Source organism: Brachyhypopomus gauderio, chromosome 2 (genome assembly GCF_052324685.1).
Source record: "Brachyhypopomus gauderio isolate BG-103 chromosome 2, BGAUD_0.2, whole genome shotgun sequence".
Taxonomy (NCBI): domain Eukaryota; kingdom Metazoa; phylum Chordata; class Actinopteri; order Gymnotiformes; family Hypopomidae; genus Brachyhypopomus; species Brachyhypopomus gauderio.
Window position 1 is genome coordinate 23859603 of NC_135212.1, and position 17166 is coordinate 23876768.

At 39.5% G+C, this 17166-nt stretch overlaps 2 protein-coding genes across 9 annotated transcripts in view; one reads left to right on the top strand and one right to left on the bottom strand.

Moving 5' to 3' along the window:
• hydin (HYDIN axonemal central pair apparatus protein) overlaps positions 1-1757 on the bottom strand; it is a 63692-nt gene extending 61935 nt beyond the window's left edge. For 7 of the 8 annotated variants that reach the window (XM_076992076.1, XM_076992069.1, XM_076992065.1 and 4 more), the window contains exons 1-2: positions 1133-1739; positions 198-323 (exon numbers count right to left, since the gene is read on the bottom strand). In XM_076992076.1, coding sequence (XP_076848191.1) covers positions 198-323; positions 1133-1267 — 261 coding nt within the window. In that variant the 5' untranslated portion in view covers positions 1268-1739. Of the gene's footprint in view, positions 1-197; positions 324-1132 lie in introns of all 8 variants that reach the window. The other variant, XM_076992060.1, reaches the window with a different exon arrangement.
• Positions 1758-9330: 7573 nt separating this feature from the next.
• Positions 9331-16996, top strand: pnp6 (purine nucleoside phosphorylase 6). Its single transcript, XM_076992121.1, has 6 exons — positions 9331-9549; positions 11661-11830; positions 12437-12540; positions 14891-15066; positions 15380-15570; positions 15974-16996. Exons 1-6 carry the CDS (start codon positions 9527-9529, stop codon positions 16168-16170), a joined length of 861 nt encoding a protein of 286 aa, XP_076848236.1. The 5' UTR covers positions 9331-9526; the 3' UTR covers positions 16171-16996.
• The last annotated feature ends 170 nt before the right edge of the window (positions 16997-17166 follow it).

Here is a 17166-nt window from a genome sequence, read left to right on the forward strand (position 1 = left end):
TGGGGAATTCTCTAATTTTGGCTTATTGTGGGATTTAGGAACCAAAGTAAAAAAAAAAAACATGAAATCACAATAACTTTTCACATGCTTCATGAGCCTTGACAAAAACACTGAAGTCAACAAAGATATGTAACAAATAAACCAATGCATATAATAACTAGGCAGGATAATCTAGGCAGGATTTACTGGTGTTTTACCTTTTGATGTGTGGTCACACTCATATCTAAGAGTTGCAGAATACGAGGTGGGTGCATTTCATATGTGTTAGCTAATCTTTCCTCTGTAGTCTGAGACATCTCAAGTGCATAGGCAGATGGAGTCCTCTATAAGAAGATAAACCATAATAAGTCATTTCATGAACAGTATGAATACAGTCCTTCTTGCAATGTAATAAGAAAACCACATACATATATCAGTGCAAATATTAGTAATGTGGAAGTGCATGTACTGTTAAGTCAATAATACCTATTTTTCTTATGTTTCTATTCCCATTGATAGTCTAGGAATATATATACTGTATATGCGTCAGTATATACATGGACGATTTTTGCACTATTTACAATTTGTAAGAGTGCAAATTGTAGTCAGTAAGTCTGATTAATATTTACTAGTCAGAGGAAACAGGAATCATTCCTGAATCACAGTCTGAATCATGTGTAGTTTTTAAAGAGTATGCTATTGGGGCAGACAAACCGTGTTACAGCAAATACAAATGATTACTGAATAACAATCTTGCTCTTGAGCCTCCGCCTTTAGGGCATTTTTGTAGCAATAAAACATTTTCCATCAGTGTACTGCAAATTACTTTCTTTACTTTGTAGTCAGGAGGGAAAATGATTTAAGCTTCAAATGTAAATTAATAGTGAAAGAGGAATGCTGTTATTATTATTATTTTTTTATAATTGACAGTTATATGCATGTCCTTAACATTTACACCTATATAATTCTGTGTGTGTGTGTGTGTGTGTGTGTGTGTGTGTGTGTGTGTGTGTGTGTGTGTGTCTGTGTGTGTGTGTGTGTGTGTGTGTGTGTCAGGGGAGCTAGAAGTAGGATTTGGTGCATGTTGGCAGTTTAATGGAGTCATTACATTCAGTCTGTTTGAGATTGGTAGTATTGGATTAAAATGACTCACCTTTTTGGCTTTGTCCTCAAGTTTTACCAGCTTGGGATTTCTCGGTACCATTACCTTAGTTTTAAACCCGTGTGGCATCTTCAAAGGCAGGTTTTGGAGAGTAGTTTGGGAAGCTTGAATCTTAGAGGTTAGCATTATAGAAATGCAAGCACCTCTGTTGTTTCTCTGTTGTTTAAGTTTTACACTAATGTTAGGTTTGCTTAATTAGCCACGCAACTACGATTTATCTTAAAAACAAGCCCAGTACGCTGGTTTACAGTAAGAACGTAATATATGATAAGAAGCCCATATTTGACGTCTTCCTTTTGGGGATAAAATGTCAGGCAGATGTCTACATTCACAAGCTTGATCGCTAGCACGCTAACAGCTCATTTTAGTCAGGTTACTCTTTACCTATGACACAGTTATTTGTGTTTTGTAGATGCGCTCGCACCTAGCTAATATTTACACGTATCATACGAGGCATTACATTTTGTTTTATTACACAAATGTACATGTAGCTAAATATCACAAAAATGTTTATTGTGAGTTAAATTCTTTGACAGCTAACTGGCAAGTTACTTACGAGCAGTGAGTAGGCTATTCAACCTGCACATATCTAGCAACACTCATCGCTTGGTGGTTGCCATGACGCCAGCACGGCCCGCAATCCAACAACGAGCCCTCTGATTTGTGCAGATGCTCCGTTGACACACTCCGATTGGACCAAAGTTTTCATTAACGACATAATGGGTGAGGTGCGTGTAGATCCAGGTCTCTACCGTAGCAACACAAACACAGGAGCAAAGGGAGGCAACCTTGATTTGTACGTGAGAATAGGTCATTCTGCCGAGTATCTCAACATCTTAATATATATGCAGAATTCAGGAGCAACGTCATTTACAGTTTCTAATGACACACAAATCGCAGAAATATCAGAATCAGCTGTTCCAATCACTTCTATGGCCACAGGTGTATAAAATTAAGCACCTAGGCATGCAGACTGTTTTTACAAACATTTGTGAAAGAATGGGTCGCTCTCAGGAGCTCAGTGAATTCCAGCGTGGAAATGTGATGTGATGACACCTGTGCAGCAAATCCAATCGTGAGATTTTCTTGCTCCTAAATATTCCACAGTCAACTGTATTATAAGAAAATTGAAGTATTGGGAATGACAGCAACACAGTCACAAAGTGGAAGGCCACGTAAACTGACAAAGTGTGGTCAGCGGATGCAGAAGCGCGTAGTGCGAAGAGGTCGCCAACTTTCTGCAGAGTCAATCACTACAGACATCCAAACTTCATGTGGCTCAGATTGGCTCAAATAATGCACAGAGAGCTTCATAGAATGGGTTGCTACGGTCGAGCAGCTGCATCCAAGCCATACATCATCAAGTGCAATACAAAGCGTCGGATGCAGTGGTGTAAAGCACTCATATGTGAGTCAAGGAAAGTGAGCAAATATTTTTGGTAATATAGTTCATCAAGCTACAACAACCATATTGAATATTGTTCAATGATTGTAGTTTGATATGTATGTATGCATATATACACATCTACATGCATATTCATATATGTACTAGTAATTTAAATGTAATGCAGTGTAGTTTATAGGTGTAGTGAGGAGCTTGGTAGGGAAATTGTATCTCTGTATCTCCTCTCAGAGGGTAAGAAGTTATACAGTGTGTGGTTTGGGTGAGAGGGGTCCCTGTATCTCCTCTCAGAGGGTAGGATGTTATACAGTGTGTGGTTTGGGTGAGAGGGGTCCTAATTCTGCATGCTCTGTGCACACAGTGTTGATTGTGAAGATTACTGATGGTAGGTAGCTGTGCATCAATAATGCACTGGGCCATCTTCACCTCTCTTTATACTGTCTTCCTATCAGCCACAGTGGAGCTTCCATACCACACAGTCACACAGTTTGTCAGTACGCTCTCCATGGTGCGCCTATAAAGGTTTGCATGAGAGGGGATAGATTGTCCCTTTTAAGTCTCTTCAAGAAGTAAAGACACTGCTGCAACTTCTTAACCAGACAAGAGGTGTTGAAGGTCCAGGAAAGATTTTGTGAGATAGTTAAGATACATTTAAGAACCTTACAAACTTTTCAGTTTTGTTACTACCTGCATTTTTTTAAATTTATTTGATTATTTACATGTTTTCTGTGTTTTGTTGATTTGGGTTCTAAGTCTGTGTTTTAGATCAGCCAGAAGCACAATCGTTCATTTTGCACTGTAAAGGCTGCCCAGTGTGTATTGCTTATGTAACACCCGGGGTGTTAATAAAAGAGAAGCAATGGGCAATTTTGGCAAAGGCACATCTTTACTTTCCATTTTCAACAATACAAACAAAACAACAGTGACAGTGCTGAAAGTGTATTACTTCTTTTGATGTTACTACCATGAATGCTTAACAACTGTAGATGTACTATAGGTGCAGTGAGCACCTGGAACAGAGTCTCTGGAAGCAGCGTGGGAAGAGTCCAACAGCGCTGTCAATGACGTCTGGGTTGAATGTACAGCACTTGTGGACCGGACCTGTGGGTTTATATAGTGGGAGAAGAACAGTGCAGAAACGAGCTACAGGTGCAGGTGGGTGTGTCAGTAGGTATGTGCCTTCTGTGCTTCCAATGCTACAGCTATACTATTCTACAGCTACTTAATGAAGAATAAACATTATGACGGTAACCTTTAAAGTTTTTGTGTCTGAACTGTATACTAGCGAAAAATTGGTGCCACTTGCTGTAACTTCATATGATTAGGGTGTGGCCAAGTTAGTTCAGTCCCCAAGTTAGGTCAGTGTCAGTTCTCAAGTAGTAAACATGATTACACATAATTTAGAAGATGAATGTTGGACCGGTTGGTTTTAGGGTGTTTATTTCAGGCTTATAATTACTGATGAGTATTGTGGTGTTCTGAAAAAGTAGACTTGATGAGCAGGTAAGGCAGGATACCATCACAGATGACATCACAGTCCCAGACTAAACTTTTAAAATAAAATTAAGGAAATGTTTGAGCATTATTTTGATACACCATGTTTCAAAGTCTGAACAGAAATCAATTGTGTATGTTGTTTGGTAGTTTTAGAAGTTACGGATGTAGCCAATGAGTGCAATTTAGAGAAACTCAATGAGCGGGTGATGCAATGGGTCAGCACCTCAAAAGAAATGCAGAAACAGAGCAAGAACAACCATAGAGACCACCTTACATGAGGTGAGGTGATGGGGTGAGGTATCACCCAATCACCCTTCCCCTGCCAGGGTCATCAGGCCAAGGTCTCCTTGTTACAGAGAGACAAAGAGACAGAGAGAGAGAGAGAGAGAGAGAGAGACAGACAGACAGACAGACAGACAGACAGACAAACAGAGAGCGCGAGAGAGAGAGAGAGAGAGAGAGAGAGAGACAGATAGAGAGACAGATAGAGACTACAGGCCTGCAGAGAGCATACACTGATCAACGTGACCTAGGCCTGACATATGCTTAATGTATCTTAATAAAGTGATTTCCTTTCCACTTATTACTAATAGTGGTCAATACATATATTGAATATGATTACAGGAAGACCAAATATAAATTTTGCCCCGACACTCAACATTCCTAAGACTGTTGACAAGAATGCCTGCTGAAAGGTGTACACCCTGTTAAAAAAATGCCACCACTCCAGTCATGTGAGTGTCTGCCATTGAGTTCAGTCTCAGTCAGTGAGTCTGAGTCCTATCCAATATAACTATAACTGCAAGACGACAGATATTCTGAACAGATGCTTCTTAACAGATGCTTCTTGTCACGGGCAAAGAATCTGCAAAAAGGAAAGAAGCAAACACGAAACCCCCAGCTGAAGAGTTTTTTTATGAAACAAACCTAAGTGTGCACAAAAGGATACTGAAGCAAACAAATTAACCATTAATGACCGACATCTGGCCATATGAAAAGAAAGGCCTTATCAAGGGACAGCATAACAAGATAACGACACACAGGTGATGTGGCGAATGAGACTCAACACATGCCACCTGACTGGGTAGTAGCATGAAATTAAAACATACAGTATAACACATGCAAGAGAAAAGCACCACAACAATAACAAAACAAAAGGCTATGTGGACGGCACTGCCACCAGATGAATATTGCTGAGGGTTGTGGAATCATAAGATAAGAGACCTTTTATTGTCATTGCACATGTGCAACGAAATTGAGCAGCAATCTTAAGGTACATGAACATACAGTAATAACAAGAAAAACTTAGAAAAACTAAAATATACAGATTGATGCATAGTAATACAATATAAGAAATAAATATATGGTGACATTATTATTGCACATAGTGAGTTATTGCACATAATGAATTGTTATTGCACATGGAAAACTAATAAATGTGTAAAAAGGCAAATATAATAGTAAGGTGAATGGAGTGCTGTTTTTGGTCCAGTTATCAGTGTGGGTTATCAGAGTGGGGGATGGTTGTGTTTTTTTCCTAGTTACATTGATCTGTGGGGTTTGTGTGTGTGTTTAGCTGTGTTGGTACATCACACTACGGTTGTTCTTTCTTCTTTGTACTCATTTCTTGTTTAGCTCAGGACTATGTTTTACTCATTGTTTATGTCATTGTTTATGTTTATGCAATGAGAGAGAAAGGAGGCACTTTTCAAATCACCAAGCCCCAGTGGCACATCGAACACTAAGGGGGATGCAGAGACTTATCCCCTAAAATGCTTTTGCATCTGCCCCTACAGTTCAGTCTGGATGGTCACCAGATCTTCATGAATATTTTATTATCATGATGTAAATGACTGAAGATTTGTTTCTACTACTATACAAAAACCAGCTATAAGAGTATAAAAGTGGGAGTGGTCTCTAATGTGGACTCATTAGAGTCTTTATAGAAGTCTTTCACTGCTATAGCTATAGCTCACATTTGCTCTTCAGTTGCATCCTGTTCTACAACATACCAAACTTTTGTTCATTAGTTCTGGTTTATCAGTGTGGTTTGGTCTATTGTAGGTTTGTTTTCAGCGTGTGAGAATGTTTCTCCCCACTGCAACAAGACAATTCAACAAGTCTCCTTTCAGCAGGGACTCTACTGTTCTTCTGCTCTCAGAATTGTGCTGAACATTATAGACTTATTGTTGTGACACCTTCCCTGTGGTCACTGCTGCTAATATCACTAATACTTTGATAGTCTCTTACCTCATACCTGTATTGTGCAGGTATAGTGCAATACCTGCTGGTCCTGCTCACATAAACATCATGTATATATTCACCTAATTTTTGCATAGGGATACATCCCACTCTTGTAAAATTTTTATTTCTAGGAAGTACGTCTGTACCCTCCCCTTCTTATTTTAGACTCACTTATCTATCCATGTTCCAGACTATTTTATGCCTGTTCTTGTGCAATATATCTGCTACTGTGACACAGCAATTTCCTTCAAGATCAATAGTCTTAACCTATCTTATCTTTTGACTATTTCCCAATATAACAATATCTTGAATTCATCTGTATTACCCACATAAGCCTGTCTTCCATGATAAGAACTCACACTGTTTGCTTTTTCCACCTCATTAGGTTTTCCTAATAAATGAATACAGTGAATCCGATCTACCAACTTCACAGCAAAATTATCTATTGATTTTGCTGATGCTTGTAATGATGATGATGATGATGATGACATAAGAGACCTGGCTAAATGAACCTTGTTTGAAGTGGTCTGGTTTTCACTTGCCCAACTATACAATTAAATTAGCATACATTAAGTAAGTTATCAATTAATTATGCAATTCTGATTGTGTCTATTCACCCTGTCAAAGCATGACCCTGAAGCAGAAATTGTATTTTTTTATTAGTTATCAAATGAGTTGTAATAATTATGAAAGTGCAAGTTAATCTCTTCATATTTTATACTTGTTTTGGAACATGATGGCAACTTCCTGGTCTTTCATGTACAGGCAGTGTATTAGAATACAATTCTTCATCTACCATTCTTCATTTTTGTTGTTTTGTATTTCAATAACATATCTTATAAATCTGTTCAACAATTTGCAAGGCTTTAAGGTAACCCTGCAGTTTCACCTGTATTCACTGTATTTCCAGGACCCTTAACATGTAGACAGCAGAGACAAATACTGGACGAATCCCTAACCTGAACTTCAGCTTTCCCAAATGTGTACAAATATACATTACTGATAAGTAAACGTCTACATGACAAATGAACACATCACCCAAGCATTCAGAGCATCACTTTGATTGTTATTATACATGTGTAGTTGATGCCTATTAATCTAATGGCTCCTTGACAGCTACTCCTACTAGCATGGCCTTTCCTTAATAAGGCTTATGCATAAAAATCCTTGTGTCTTATGTGTTTATAACATTTAAGCAAGAAAGACTGTCACTTTGGAGAAGTTGGATAATAACATTTAGCACATCATTTGAAACAGTGTGATGGTGAATCTGAATCAAAATCACTTTATTTTCCAGGTACTTCACAGGTACATGAATTTATGTTGGTATTGTGTACAACAGAGCTCAGTGCTGGCGAAGGTGAGTACTCTGACTTTACAGACAACTATGGAATTCGTAGAGAGAACACAACACTGCTATAAGTGTAATATTCAAGGTACTGGGGTAAACTAGACATCCATCTATCTATTATCCGAACTGCTGAATCCCGCTAGCCGGGTTCACGGGGGGGCTGGAGCCAATCCCAGCATCTCCGGGCGAAGGCAGGGTACACCAAGGGCAGGACGCCAGTCCACTGCATGGCCAACACACACGCATGCACGCACGCACGCACTCACACCTACGGGCAACTTAGACTGACCAAGTGACCTAACACGCATGTCTTTGGACAATGGGAGGAAACCGGAGCACCCGGAGGAAACCCACACAGGCACAGGGAGAACATGCAAACTCCACACAGAGCAGCCCAGACCGAGAATCGAACCCAGACCGCCTCACTGTGAGGTGACAGTGCTAACCACCACACCACCATGCCACCCTAAACCAGACATATTTTATAAAATATATTATATAATGCAGGCAAAATGATCATTGTGACATCTAAGGAGTAGTTGTGTAGACATAAATTTTGGCACTGAGATGCTGTAGACTTGATAGCTTCATGTGTGTTTCAGCTGAAATATACTCTGAGGAAAGGTTGTTGGGCAGAGGTATAGCACTGAGAAAGAAATTAATAGTGCATTGCTCAAAATAATTGCTGATTAGAAAAATCAGTTTAGCCATGATATTTAAAAAATCAAAGCTTACAGCCTAAAGTCTAAATGCTTAAGTGTAAACATTTCATATTGCATTCCTGATATAATAAATGGACCGACCAAGTGGGAAATAGCACTTGCAAAATATTTCTGTAGTTGAACCACAACCTTTGTAATGCAATCTTTGTTAATGGAGTTATATTTTGTACAGTTAAATATGTTATTTTTATATGACAGAAATGCAAACATTTACTAGAGCACATAGGTATTCCACTGATATCAGTCTCTCCTCTTCTTCGGGAATGTGTCACTTCATTTAACTTGCGTTTTGTGTCTCACAGAAATGCTGCTGACAACTGTCTCTCCTTCAGGGAATGACAGGATCGATCAATTATAACCGGTGTACTATGTACTTTAACACTATAACCTTGAATGTAATACTGAGCGCTGGGGCCTTATACCCAGAGCCAGCGCGCCCTTGCGTAGGGACCCGCAAATTAAGGAAGCCCCGCCCCCCCCACCCCCCCATGTGAAATGTATCATAACGAAACTAAATCAAAACTAAAAGCGAGACTTCTCGATGTCGCATGCACAAACATACCCCCGCCTCCTCCCCCGTGAATACACACGATCAACAGTCACCATATCCCCCATAAAAACAGATGTTTACTCTTAAGGGTAAAGAACAAGGAGAAAGCATCAGGTGCAACTGTCAAACAATGGTGAGGGAGTTCAGGTAGGAGTGCTCCTCATCAAACATCCGCTTACGGCCCCAGGCAAGACTGAACCGGTTCAGCTTATGTATGCGTACTGTATGTACGTATATAGAACATGTGAGTGTTTGACATAATAATTATGTTGTTTACATAAATCATAAAACCCACCATCCTACTTCACATTTTAGTTTAAGCCCGATTAATCCTTAGGCATTCCGGCTTTAACGGTTACCACAGTACCAGGTCACGCTAAAACACTCCGGGGTTTCTTGTTGTTCTGTGAGGGTAAGTGAACGGCCCAGTCTGTGGATGAGTACAACTCCTCCTCCGTCACGCCACCCTTCGAACAAAACTATCGCGTATATATGATCTGGTCCGACCATTAGTACTGTATGGTGCGAATGGGCTTGCGCTACGTAGAGCTTAAATCCTAAGGCTTTACTGTAACTAACAACAATTCCTCCATTCGGTCGATTACCAGCCGCTCCGAACATGTCAGCATCCAGCCTGTGCAGGTAAGATGCGTGGACCGAATACAGCCTACCAGTTACAATTCACTTACATTATAATAGAATAACTGCTGCTTAGAAAGAAAATACAAAATGTCCCAAATAACACGCTAAGAATGTCTCTAAACTAATTCGACATCTTAACCAAATCAGCTAGTGGGCACCGGTTCTCCCTGTTTTGCTATGATCGTGAACGTGGCGACGTTCAAACCGCATAAAGACGAATATGCAAGCACGCCCGAAATGTCAGTATTTTTCACCAAATTTACGTATAGGCTAATTTCTCTTTTAGTCGTTTTTTGTTCCTGATACGACACCGCTCGTAAATTCCACCATGAATATAAGTAATGCGATAACATTTCATACAAAAAAATAGGCAGACTACAATTATTGCTAATAATCCCACATAATTTGGTTGTGCTCTTTCTTAAACAGGATTTGCGATTTGCGATAATCTTCAAAATGTAGACCTACAGTGATCTGCTTCGTTCCTAGCTATCAACAAGTCTAGGGCACGTCTTAAAGGGGCAGGCACCATGCGAAATAAACGCCACATTCAGTTTACATCATTCTGCAGAGGACATTCCATCCCTGTGGCTGTTTTGCGTTCCATCTTTTGAACAGCTAAAATGGACGCCGCCACAGCTAGTTATACTCACAAAAGGCGCTTCTATTATGTGTAATCGCTAAGCTGTTCCCAGTTGCGCAGTAAGAATCCCTGCCTGGTGAAACGTTTCCTGAATGTAATGTGCAGACCCCGCGCTGTCCTGCAGCACCACGGACAGCGCCAAGCGAAGGCTCTTCCCCTCCTCCTGACGACCTACGTCTTCCATTTCACGTCGCCTCTTGCGGTGTTCAGGAAAAAGACTGTTGGCAAACAAAAAATGCGTGTCCATCTGTACAGTTAAATGGGATTTTATCCTTCCAGTTGCCATTTAGCTTCCGGGTAAGGTTCCACCAGCTGCAAGATAGTCTTAAAACATCCTATAAAAAGTCAGGCGGATATAAATGTTTATGATGATAGCGTTTTAAGGCTTCCAAGGACCAACATTTATGAACAAAATAAAAGGTACACTTTAAAAAAATTATTTCCTACCACGATCCACCTATAAGTTACACGAATTTTATTTACTGTAGGGATACATGTGTTAGAGCCAGTGTGAACATTTAAATCAGGGTAAGGGTTAATTAAACAATAACTTCACACCTATTGGGACAAAAGAACTACTACTACTACTACTACTACTACTACTACTACTAATAATAATAATAATAATAATAATAATAATAATAATAATAATAATAATAACTATATTCAAACAAAATTAAGTTGATTGTTTTGTTTTGTTTTTTTTTTCTTTCTTTCTTTTTTTTTGGAATACTCAATGCATTACTGCAAGTAAATCACTGAACCAGATCATGTGTCTTTTTGTAGTTTGATCACATGTCCATAGTGTTCTGTTTGCATGGCTACGGTCACTTATAAACAGAGCTGTTTAATGTTTTTAAACATGACACAATAGAATAGAATACAAGATGACACGATACCATAATTACACCAACACAATTACACACTTCACAAAACACTTTTATATATAGTTACAACAGCACACTTACAGATTCTATAAAACAGCTTAACACATCATATAAAAACAATAGAACATTTTAAATAAGCTGTAGCAGACATCATGTTCAATTTCATTGTGTGCTGGTCGATGTATCTTCATTTGAAGTTCTGAATTCTTCAGGCTGTCATTCATACTTCATACTGTTTATTTTTTCATTCACTGTAGCATTATGTGTTTGAGTGTGTGTGTGTGTGGGGGGGGGGGGGGGGGGGGGTATGCTGAGGCTGGAAGAAGGGGCACATATTACTGACGGCTACATTACGTGCTCCTTATAGACCAGGTAGAGACCTACAGGTGAAAACAGATGGCTATTATACTGGTGTTATAGTTTCTGCAGGGAGTATTTAACCTTAACCGCCACTCTGTGTGCAATTACACCAAAAACCTTGCCTAGACCATAAACCTCTCACAAAAGCAACTGCCTTCTCATGCTGAAACCACAGACTGATTATACACCAGCATCATTAATGTGGCTTTTTCTGCCTTCAGCTATAATTATGAAGATTACAAACACACAGCAGACTGGCTGTTGGGTCAGACAGATATCAGACCCAAAGTAGCCATAATCTGTGGCTCGGGCCTGGGAGGACTGGCCAACTTGCTGGAAAAAAAGATTGCGATTCCTTATAAAAGCATCCCTAATTTCCCTCAGAGTACAGGTAGGTAGGTGTACCTGACATAAAGTGTGACAACATGTTTATGATGTTTATGTTTATGATTTGCTTTTATATTTTAATTGTAAAATGCCTGAATTTGAAGTTTACTGTTGTCTCCCTTCCACAGTTTGTACAGAGAGGGTGTTTTAAAAATAACAGTTGTAATTGTTATTTGTTTGCCTCTTCAATATAGGAATAGCTAATGAAGTGAAGTTCAATTCTTCACAGTCTAAGAGCATAAAACCATTATTTCCATCTTGAAACCCTTCTGCTATGTCAAAACTACATTTGACAGAAGTGCTCTTGCTACATTGCTGCACCTACTGCTGCACCCACTGCTACACCCACTGCTGCACCCACTGCTACACCCACTGCTGCACCCACTGGTACACCCACTGCTGCACCCACTGCTACACCCACTGCTGCACCCACTGCTACACCCACTGCTGCACCCATTGCTACACCCAAATGGGCAGCCAAACAAGAGTGACTTGTCTACTGTCACATTACTGTGTATACAATAAATGCTTACATGTTGCAATGTTAATGACCCCTCAACATAATTTTCCATTTCTCTCTCTCTCTCTCTCTCTCTCTCTCTCTCTGTAGTGGAAGGACATGCGGGTCAGCTGGTCTTTGGGGAGCTGAAAGGAAAGCAGTGTGTCTGCATGCAAGGCCGATTTCACTTCTATGAGGGTTATAATACTGCCACAGTGAGTATCATCTTCATTCACAGTAAGCAAAGCTGTGCACAGAGGGCATATGCACGCATTCCTCATTATCCTGTCATACCATCTGTGCACCAGAAATAACACAGCGCTTGCAAAATAAAAGCCTTTAGCAATAACTGGCAAGAACTGACACCAGAAAAAAACAACAAAAAATAAATAAAATAAAGTAAAATGGCATTATAACTCATAGAGGACCTTGAAGACTGTTTAAGATATTTTTACACAATAGACTTTTTAAGTTCTTTTGAGACTTATAAGGTAAAGTGTAGCACAGACGGATGGAGCTGAAGACCGTAGGTCATCAAATTTATCCTCCTGAGGATCTTAAAGGGATCAGTAAACCAGGGACTTATCTTCTTAAGGTGAAAGAGGAGATTAATTTCTTTGGGTCCAAAGGCTGATAATCTGGGCTTCTCTGCAACAGTGACCAGGTTGGGTCTTGCCCCTCCAAATTGCCATCTTCAGTTGATTGTTAGCAAAGGCTCAAGCTTCCTCACATCTCCAGAACCAAACACCAGAGTGCATAACTCAGATGTAGATCAATCAAGCTGCCTGTCACAACAGATTCAACCATTCCTGAAAGATTTGTGCAATTATTACCCCAGTGCAATTCAAGGGGAATATTAAACTTAATAGTTGAACTTATCTGAAATTATTGATGAGCAAGGAAGACACTGGAAATGTGGGAGTGCTGGACACTTGACTTTGTGAGACCAGAATATCTCTAGTGTGGGCTCAGTCATGGTGACAGGTGTGGAGCTACATTCATTTGATGTGCCATTTTCAAGTCAAACATGGACATGAACAGAGTTTATAAAACAGGAAATGCTGCAATGGGAAAGTTATACAGTCCCTTGAGGATAAATCAGAGATAGAAAGGGCTGCCTGCTTTTCACAGAGTAACAGGGTGTTGATCAGCCTTTCAAATATCCACATAAATCTAGATGCTAGAAGCATAGGCAATAATTTAATGACATAGAATGATCAAGGAAACACGTGGACTTGGACGGTCCCTCTGATGAGCAAGAATAGCACCACTAAACAATCACAGGTCAAGTCAGAAATAAACAGGCATATGTAAGCAGTAATGATGAATCAAACAGAGAGCAGACCCTCAGTGTGGGGATGTGCTGCCAGGAACATGTATCAAGGCAATTCAAATGCAAGAAAACATGTCAGCACTGGGCCTTTGGATGCTGGTAAGTTTCAATCAAGCTTGGATCTGAGGATCAGAATATGAACATGAGTGAAATCAAAAGGTTTTTACATTATCTCAGAATCATGGGACTCAAAGTAGCAGGTCCAGAGCTCACCAGAGACATTATTAGGATTGGTAATGGAAATACACAAATCCTTCAATAGGAGGGTTACTGATCTGAGATCAGAACTACTGCTGTCTGGTGCTTTAAGAATGCTCATCAAGAATCATTATACTTGCACAGCTTTTTAGAGTTCAAAATCCATAATGACTCTCAGGGGTGTGTTTTTCAATAGCAATTATTTTTTGTGGTTTATGAATACCTTTAAGAATGATGTAACTTTAACAATGCCAGGTTTGCAAGTGCTTCCAAAAATGTCTTATTCTCCAAAATTACAAACATGTTTTAAGCAGTTCTTTGTTGGTTTGTTTCATGTGAATGAAATTATTTACATCAGGGTTTACATTGTTTAAACTGTGGGATAAAATCAGGCACACTAGAAACTCACTCGTGAAAACATAGTCTGGTATAGCCAGATGTTGCTTGTTCAGAAAGCAAGTTTCCTTCAGATCTCAATACAAGATTCAAAGTTCAGCTATCTTGTCTATCTTGGACTTTCACATGTTAGGCAGTTTATGCTGATGGAAGCTGAGTGAGGCAAAGGGGGTCAATAATGCTGTAGTTTACACTTCAGACCATCATAAACCTCAATACTGACACAAAGGTTATTCAACATTTAACTGCTTCCACTTCTTCTTAAGCAGGAGTTTTAGGAAGGTCTGTATAACCTAGAGAAAGCACATAGTTAACCTTTGACAACCTTGGACACCTCAATGTAATAATGTTGCTCTTTAACTTTTAAGACCACATAACTTTTTGAATTCTTGAACTATGATCTGTAGTTAAAGTCTACTCTGTGGTTATAAGCACTATAATGTAATTCATCTTAATGTATTCATCTATTGTGATTCAGCATAAATAACATGAATTATTAAGTTTTTTTTTCACAAAATGTATCTAAAATACAAATACATTTAATAATATGTACAGCTGCATTTTCATGCTGCTTATTTAATCTCCTTATTGAGCACTTTCCTTTTGACCCCCCCCCCCCCCCCACTCTCCCTCCGAAGGCAACATACCCAGTGCGTGTGTTCTTTCTCTTGGGAGTGGAGACTCTGATCGTAACAAACGCTGCTGGGGGGATAAACCCCCATTTTAAAGTGGGAGACATCATGTTGATCAAGGATCACATCAACTTCCCTGGATTTGCAGGCCAAAATCCTCTGTGTGGTCATAATGATGACAGGTGAGACACGGCTGGTTACTAACATGCTCTGATACAATACATTCTGAAATACAGTGCATTGTCCATTCACTGCAACTGCTACAACTGGAATTGTTGGGCTGCATCTGTGATGAGTTGCTTGCATTCTTAACCAGCTCCAAAATGCAAATGCTAATAGATCACTGCTGTCCTGCTCTTGCTCTGCGAAATATCCAACCCTGTTTCAGAAATCTGCATCATGATGCATTGTAAGGCTAATGTTTCTGGATGCAGAATGCTACATGCTGATTAATGGTTATAGATCCCTAAGCTGCAGTCATCGTGAATTTTGCAGATTTGGCGTGCGTTTTCCTTGCATGTCAGATGCGTATGATAAAGACTTGGCCCAGCTGACTAGGCAGATAGCCAAGGAGCAGGGCTGCGACTCCCTCTTCCACCATGGAGTCTACTGCATGCTGGCTGGACCCACCTTTGAAACAGTGGCTGAGTGTAAAATGCTTCACTTACTGGGGGCCGATGCTGTAGGTGCGTTCACAAGCCACACATATTCACTGTGGAGAAGTGTTGTCCTTGCATACCTCACTAACTGTGTAGCATGAGTCTCAATCAGGTAATTGTACTACGATGGATTAGAAAATTGGTCAGTAATTTTATGGTTGACGTTTTTTTGTCAGTTAAATTTTAAAAGTACATTTAAAATGACCCACATTAGGGAAGCTACTCTAATATTGACAGGAGAGTGCTGTCCTGTCCTGCCCAGTTATCCTGTCTTCGCAGCAGCACAGGACAGCAAATCAGTTTAGCCACATATTCATCACAACAGCTTGCTCAACAGCTACAGTGTGCATTAATAAGAAGGTGCAGATGGTCTTGGTTGGTTTTCATCCGCTAACCCTGTGCTCCACGGGTCCATGTGCCTTTGCTCCAGGGATGAGCACGGTGCCCGAGGTGGTGGTGGCCCGGCACTGCGGCCTCCGTGTGCTCGGCCTCTCCCTCATCACCAACGCAGTGGTGTCCGACTATGACAGTGAGAGGCGTGCCGTCCACGAGGAAGTCCTGGAGACCACCCGCATGCGTACCGAAGAACTCCAGAGCCTGGTGAGAAGTGTGGTGGAAAAGATGTAAAACGCTGTCTTTTCCTGGTGCCTGAGCAACTGAAACCGTATGGAAACCCTTTGTAGCCAAAAGAGCATTTAACCCAATGCAAAGCACAGATAGGAAGCTAGGTAAGCTAGGTGCAACACCACGCACTTGTCTGAAATGTCCATATGTTTATTATGGTCATTCTACCTCCGTATTCTCTTGCCTTGGAACAATGACTCAAACAGGAACTTTCTTTTGTACTCTTGTTGCTACTAATCAATGCTGAAGTAAAATACAGTAAAATACAGTAATACAAGTAATGCAATTATTCGTTAATCATAAAAGCACACTCGTTTAAGTAATTATATCTAATAAATATTAAATTACCTGTACTGTATATTATTATTATTAAAAGTAGAGGTAATGCGAAGGTGTCTTTCGCTAGAGAACACTCAGAATAATATATGACCATAAATTGTAAAAAGAATCTGTGTTCATTTCTCAAACTGTGCTCAGTTATGTATAAAGTAACTACTTCAGGTGCTAATATTTTAGAAGTATGTGTTTTTGGACATGCATATCATCAATAGTCAGTAACACTGGAATGGGAGATACAGTATAAGAATCTAAATGTGCACATATGTTTTTAGATCAAGCCAGATGTTTTCAATTAACAAATGCTAATGTAATCAAAATGTTTTAAAATGTAAAATGTATTTGAGTTGTTACTACTGAATGACCTATTTTGAAGTTAGAAAATATTAAGCAATTATGCTTTTTTATCTAAAATAAAGCACTGCAAGTTATGTATTTTGCTAATTATATGAAGAATATTGTATCTTGTGCAAATAAACATGGCACTCTAATCTTTCCCCTGAAATAAATATAGTTGTATGTAATGTATGTACATACATATACACAAAAATACAAATATGCATGCTTTTTATGTTAACATGGATTTCAAAGAAAAAAAATCACATATTTTGCAGAATCATATGTGATAATCAGCAGAATACTGATCCCCCAGTAATGCAAATC